Source organism: Buceros rhinoceros, unplaced genomic scaffold (genome assembly GCF_000710305.1).
Source record: "Buceros rhinoceros silvestris isolate BGI_N320 unplaced genomic scaffold, ASM71030v1 scaffold9818, whole genome shotgun sequence".
Taxonomy (NCBI): Eukaryota; Metazoa; Chordata; class Aves; order Bucerotiformes; family Bucerotidae; genus Buceros; species Buceros rhinoceros.
This window is the reverse complement of record NW_010427407.1, coordinates 39,491-46,600: the sequence shown is the minus strand read 5'-3', so window position 1 is coordinate 46,600 and position 7,110 is coordinate 39,491. Positions and strand designations below refer to the sequence as shown.

The 7,110-nt window shown below is 43.6% G+C and overlaps 1 protein-coding gene across 1 annotated transcript in view; it reads left to right on the top strand.

Moving 5' to 3' along the window:
- Positions 1-3,489, top strand: part of LOC104498495 (WAS/WASL-interacting protein family member 3-like) — a gene marked incomplete at its 5' end in the record, with an annotated part of 3,857 nt that extends 368 nt beyond the window's left edge. Inside the window, 3 exons of the mRNA XM_010141884.1 lie at positions 1,571-1,720; positions 2,405-2,506; positions 3,449-3,489. Coding sequence (XP_010140186.1) covers positions 1,571-1,720; positions 2,405-2,506; positions 3,449-3,489 — 293 coding nt within the window. The remainder of the gene's footprint in view (positions 1-1,570; positions 1,721-2,404; positions 2,507-3,448) is intronic.
- Between the last annotated feature and the right edge of the window lie 3,621 nt (positions 3,490-7,110).

Below are 7,110 nucleotides of genomic sequence, written 5' to 3'. Positions count from 1 at the left end.
TGAGCGCGGCCCTTCGAAGAAAGGCGGCGTTTTTCTGCCGTTGGCTAGCGGGGAAAACTGCACTGCTGCGAGGCTGGAAAGCCTGGAGGGGTGGGGATGAAGAGCACAGGTCGCAGGAGGGTGAGGTCCTGTGCGGGAGGAATACCAGCAGGTCCCGGGGTGCATAATGAGCGCAGAGAGGTCAGGATCTTACTGCCTGCGGGGCTCCCGTGCCTTGTGGTTTAAATCTGTGATCCTTGGAGGCGCCGCGCAGTGAAGGCAACGGTTTGTGGCCGCTGGGCTTCCTGCTTTGCGTAGGCACTGGTGTGTCTTCAGCAGTGCAATGACCGAGCTCGTCGGGAGCGGTCTCTTAACTGCCTCAGGTGGAGCAGTGGAGCGTACGCCACCATGCCTGCCTGCCAGATCTGCAGCTGCTTGAGCGCCAGCCTACCCGCCACATCCCTCTCCTGCTGCACCCTGCAGTCTGGAGCAATATTGGCAATGACTGGGAAACGTTACAGGAGAGAGTAAGACAGAGACGGGGCAGCTACAGCCATAGATGACCAAAGGCAAATACAGGTGCAGCTTTTCAACAGAGGAGCAGCCACAGCCTCTCATGATCAAGGTGGTAGGGCTAAGGGCTTCTCTGCCTCCTCCACTTCCACTCCTCCACTTCCTCCTATCCTCCACTTCCAAAGAAGTGGGGATATTAGCTGGTGTTTCCTTAAGCAGATGGGAGAAGGACCTTTTATCAGACTTCTCTGATAGAATGAGGATTTAAAAAATGAGCCTAGGTCTGTGTGGGTTTGAGAAATGGAGACAGCTACTTAATAAGGAACATCTGAAGAGAATGTTCTGTACCCTGTATTTTAGCTGCCGCATGTCAAGAAAGATTACTGGTTCCTTTAGACAGACATGGGAAAGGCCATGTAAGGATAGCAGATCAGGTGCTTCGTGATGGTGATTAATGCTGCTCAGGAACTGTCTAATGAACTGTTACTTTACTGAGATGCCTGTTTCTCATAGTGGCTCAACTTCTGAGGGTTCCATAAAATCAGCCAGCCCTCCTCTTGGTTATCTAGAGGGAGAAGCAGTTTTGAGAGGCTGCAAACTTGGAGGCCTTCGGCTCCCTCTAGATGTAAACTCTGAAGGCTCTTGCCACCTCTCAGTGAAATGCACATGAATAATAGTAATTCCACTGTGTAGCTGTCAAAATGTCAGGAAGTTATTTTCTTTTAGAGGCACCATCTAGTGTGGGTGTTTTCTTTGTTGTTGCCTTTTCTTAAGGAAATTGCTTGTTCTTATGAAAGTGGAAGGATGGTCTTCCCCTGTAGTCCAGGACAAAATCATACTTCAGAATGTCAGACTCTCCCTAGAACTAGAAATAGCAAGCCCCAGCCAACTCCAATAATTAATACTTAATGCTATAAATCCATGGTCAGTCTTGACAAACAGCAGCTAAGAAGTACCCTATGATAGCTGGGAAAGTTTGCCCCAAATATTGAATTCCTTCTACACTCCCTCCACTTTTGTGCAAAGCTCACTGCTGGGTTTAAGTAAGTCCTGACGTGCTGGTCTGCTGCTTCTTTCTAAGGAACCGGTGCTGGGAAGCCAATCACACCTCCACAACCACCAGCAAGATCACCAACCACTGAACTTACGAGCAAGTCTGGAGTCTCAGCCTGGGCTACAGTTCATGACCCCTACCCATCACTTAAAAATGGAAATATGCACATCATTGGTAATATCATCTGAATTACATCTCTTAGCCTCAGTTAATGATTGTAGTACAAAACCTGTGTGTGTCTCGGACCTCAAAAACTCATCTGAGACTTCCTCATGGCAATAACAGGGTAGTATAACGAGACCCAATAGAAACATCTTTGTACAACCTTATACAAGGAGAGAAAGTTAAGGGTTTTCCTCAAAGATTTTGACTCATCCAGTAGACCAGAAAAGCATGCGCTACCTGCAAAATTATTTAAGTTGCTGTAGTGTGCTCCTCCTCCTATTCTTAGGACCAGTTCATGGACACTGAGTAGCTTCAATCGTAAAGAGCAAAGGCTGCTAAGAATTACTTTTGTGGTCTGATGAATTGGCCATTCATTCTTGCTTAGAGCTAAGGCTTGAAAACCACCTAGGAGCACTTCCGTTACCACAGTATCATCAACGCAGAAAACTGGAACAGCAGCCAGCAGCTTAACTTCAGTTACTAGCAGGCAGTGTTTCCAATTAAGCCAGAAAACTTGGACGGCTCGCGGAAGTACTTGAGATGGTTTATATGGAATGAGCCACTACCAATTGCAGGGGAGAAACAGTCAGCATTTTTAACTGAAATTACTTGTGGCAATTTTTTATTTTTTCTTTTTTTTTTTTTAGTATCTCTCTAATGGTGACTAATGTGTATTTCTCTGAAACTTCCCAGATGACTTTGAATCTAAATTTACTTTCCATTCTGTGGAAGATTTCCCCCCACCTGCTGAATTCAAGCCATTTCAGAAGATATATCCCAGCAAAATAGCTAGAGGTAAGTGTGTGAACATGAGAAGATCTGATAATTATACAATAGGATTAAAAACAGGGAGTGAAAACAAAGAACAGAAACCAGCACTAATGCAAAGAACTGGGCTGCTAGCATAGGCACAGAGAGGAATGGGATTTGTTACAGTGCTAACAGGGACCAAAGATAATGAAAAGCATTTAATTTGTTACTTGAAAGTCTTAGTAGCTAAAAATAAAATTATATGGCTTGACATGTAGTCTGTCTTTGGGTCGTTGAATTTGCAGAGCCCTTGATGTTAAAAATGTGATGTCACCTGGATAGACAGGCAGCTACTGAGTTGGTTCTGTTCATGAACTTAGGAAATCACAGAAGAAAGGTGACTTGATCTATGTCTTCCATCACATGTTTTGATTTAAAGCCTATGCAGGGCGTTTTACACACCTGAATAACAAAGGGACTTAGAACCTGACCTTGTCAGGAAAGTAATGAATGACTGAGCCTTGCTTTTTGATTTTTTTCCTCTTAACTTAGAAACTTGGTCAGGTCAGTGTTGCAGGAGCAGAAGGTCACCTATCCAGCTTTGAAAACTGGTAGTTGAAGGTGCTGAAAGATCTTACGCCCATATCGTGCTTTCTATAAAACCCAGTCTTTTCTGTATTTTTAGATCAACTATTTATCTCCCCACTTTCTGCTATGGTTTGTTTTGGTTTCCATGCCAAGGGACTTTGCATGACTTCTCACAGCAGTGTCAGTCAGTCAGTCTGAATCATTTGCTGTATGATTCCATCAGAGACTTTTTACTCAAGGGCCACAGAGCATGAACACTATATATATATATATATATATATATATATATATATATATCAGTCAAGGGTCAGGGATAAATGCAGCATCTCTGCTGTAGAATTGCATCCAAAATTAATGTTATCTATCTCCTCTGATTAAACCTGTCCTATCTATTTACAGATCCCTCTAAAAACCCTCCACTAAGAACACGTGTGAGATGAGAAGTCTTCTGACGCCCTCTGGATCGGTGTTAAAAAGGAACATCATGAAGACAGTGTATGAAACAGAAGGGGTCCCCATTACAGCGCTATTTGAGTTTCTATTTGAATTGCAAGTGCTGCAATGTTCATGTTTCTATAAACTGGAAAAGTGATGTCAATGATACTTTTTGAACTGGCCTAAATACTTCAGGAGTGTTAGGACAGGCTTTTAAGTTATCGTATATAGGTGGATATTTTTTAAGCAAAGCCGCATAAAATTTAAACTCTTTGTAGTGTTGAAAGAATTCTCATTCTTATAAAGCTGACTGACAGACATCACCTCAGAATACTTTTTGCGTAACCTGCCTGTAGTTCATTTTTCCCCTTCCATTATAATTGTTAAGTATTCTATAAATCCTCATTATTATTCAGACATTTTTCAATGAACTACCTTTAGCCTCTTTGTACATTTCTTCACTCCCGTTCTGCCTATCCTCAGCAGAATGTCACTTTCGAGAACAGATGGGCCCACAATCCTTTTCTCATCAAACACAAAGAGGAAAGAGATGACAAGGAGCTGTGGCTGCTGCTGAGCTGACCTCTTATCAATTACAGATCCTTACAGGATAGTGTCTGAAGAAGCCCAGCTGGGTAGGGTGGTCATGGACTTGACAAAGACAGAACATGTCCTGTCTTTTCCTGCTGGCAAAGTGGGTAGTTACCATATGTGTTGCAGACTGCCTTTACCCAGCAATTAGGAAGCTTTTGGAAGAGAAGTCCAACAACTATGTTTTAAACAGGCAACTAGAACTACTATCATTCAGCCATAGCAGCAGTGAGGATTCACTGTCCAAAATACAACACATGGAACAAGCAGTGCCTAAAGCAGTCATTCACTCAGATGGAGCTGGTTGAAAAAATAAAAAAACCTAGCATCAGACACGACTTGAGCTTCTGCTTTTAATATGTAGCCTGGGATAAGGTCTTTGGATCACAGATATTCAGAACTGCTCATAAGATACCTATTATTTCCAGCAAGAATTACCCTTATTCTGGTGCATTTCACTGCATTAATAGGAGCGTTACCACAGGTTGAGGTAAGTGATCCTTCCCTTCTGCTCAGCACTGGTGAGGCCACACCTGAAGTACTGCGTGCAGTGCTGGGCTCCCTAGTAGAAGAGAGATACTGATATGCTGGAGAGTCCAACAAAGGTCCACTACGAGGATGAAAGAACTGGAGCATCTCTCCTATGAGGAAAAGATGAGAGAGCAGGGACTGTTCAACTTAAAGAAGAGAAGGTTTGGGGGGATGTCATCAAACTGTATAAACCTGAAGGCAGGATATAAAGATGGAGCCAGGCTCATTTCAATGGTACCCAGTGGCAGGATCAGAGGCAGTGGGCACCAACTGAGACAGGGGAGGCTCTGTATGAACATCAGAACACACTTCTTGACCGTGGGGGTGGCCAAGCACTGGCACAGGTTGCCCAGGGACGCTGTGGAGTCCCCCTCCCTAGAGGTAGTAAAAGCCATCTGGACTTGGTTCTGGGAAAGCTGGCTCTAGGTGGCCCTGCTTGGGCAGGCATGTTGGACCAAATAACCACCAGCTATTGCTTCCAGCCTCAGTCACTATTTGATACCTGTTCTTACAGCTTTCCTGGGTTCCTGCATATGGGTCGCAACAACCCCCTGAAACACTACAGTCTTGGGGAGGAGTGGCTGGAAAGCTGCCCATCAGAAAAGGACCTGGGGCTGTTGGCCAACAGTTGGCTGAATATGAGCCAGCAGTGTGCCCAGGTGGCCAAGAAGGCCAATGGCATCCTGTCCTGTATCAGTAACAGTGTGGCCAGCAGGAGAAGGGAAGTGATTGTCCTCCAGTAACTCAGCACTGGTGAGGCCTCACCTTGAATACTGTGTTCTGTTTGGGCCCCTCACTACAAGAAGGACATTGAGATGCTGGAGCATGTCCAGAGGAAGGTAATGAAGCTGGTAAAGGGTCCAGAGCACAAGCCTTACACGAGTGGCTGAGGGAACTGGGGTTGTTAAGCCTGGAGAAAAGGAGGCTCAGGGAAGACCTTACTGCTTTCTACAACTACCTGAAAGGAGTTACAGACGTTGGGGTTGGTCTCTTTTCCCAAGTAAGAAGTGATAGGACAGGAAATGGCCTCAAGTTGCACCAGGGGAGATTTAGGTTGGATAGTAGGAAAAATGTCTTCATTGGAAAGGTTGTGAAGCCTTGGAACAGGCTGCCCAGAGAGGTGGTAGTGTCACCATCTCTGAAGGTATTTAAAAGATGTGTAGATGTGGCACTCAGACATGGTTTAGTGGTGGACTTTGTTGTTGATGATCTTAAAGGACTTTTCCAACCTAAATGATTCTATGATTCACCAGCTTGAGAAAGGGCACTGCTGTTCCAGAGTGAGCCTGGTGCTAACAGCCAGGCTATTTACAGTTATGGCACTAATTTACATAATTGCCATAAATTCCCCTCAGCTGCAGCTGTAATAACATTATAGATCACAGCTGTATGGCCATGCCTCTGAACAAAACTATTTGGAAAAGACAGGTAACTGCATCTTTACGTATCTCTGCTTCTCTCTTAGTTCTCGCAACAGCTCAGTCATGCTGTTGAAACTCCCGCTCCTACACACGTGCATGCTCGTGATGTGGAGATGGTGTAAAGCTAAGAAGCTCTTCACCTGTAGGACTCTAAGAAAGCATCATTAGTCTTTTTCTAGCCTATTACAATACCTTTTTTGTATATCACATGAAAAAAAAAATCAGTGATGTTTTGACCAATGCTTACTGTCATTATTGCAGTTACTTGATAAATATGCATGAATATGGTAATAAGCAGCATATACATTGCTTCTCAACAGTTGGAAAAGTTTAATACTGTTTTGAAGAATATTTTGTTATAGTGCTATTAAACGTGACATTGTTGGTTCTCGTGTTCTGGAACTTGTTTACTGCTCTGTAATAAATACCTTCATAAGGATTTTAAAGCCACTTAATGCTAGACTATCTATCTGCCAGAAGATATCTAAAGGAGAAAAAAAATTTACTCTTGTTTTTATTATGATTCAGGGTATTTTAGAAGCAAACAACATCTTTCAGGGATTAAATGAAAAAGCCTGTGCATATACACAAACAGTGGTAAAATGTTATTTCCACATATACTGGATTGTTGTTGAAGATCCACTGAAGCTTCTGCAGTTGTTATCACCTGGAGATACAAGGAATCATGCTGGCTGTCACCTCGTGGCAGTTGGTCCCACTGTGTCCCTCCACTGAGCCACAGCTGCACTCAAGACCACTGGAAGATTTAAGACCCTGGGGGTGCTCTGGAGTTTCAAACTTGTAGGACTAGTGATTGCTCTCAATCATGTTGCTGTAGCACCATATTTTGGGGTTTGGTTTTTTTGGTTTGTTTTGTTCCTTAAATCCACTACAGAGGTGAAACAAAAGTAACATACTATTAGAAAATTACTACCTGGATCACTGTGATTGGAGTAGTGCGAAGAGCTCTGGATGGAGCAATCATTTTATCCCTCTTCTTCCCTTATTCACAAATATCCAGCTACTCCTATCAGGATGCAAAGTGCTCAGCAAGCAACAGCTTATAGAAACAGTTTCAAAGTT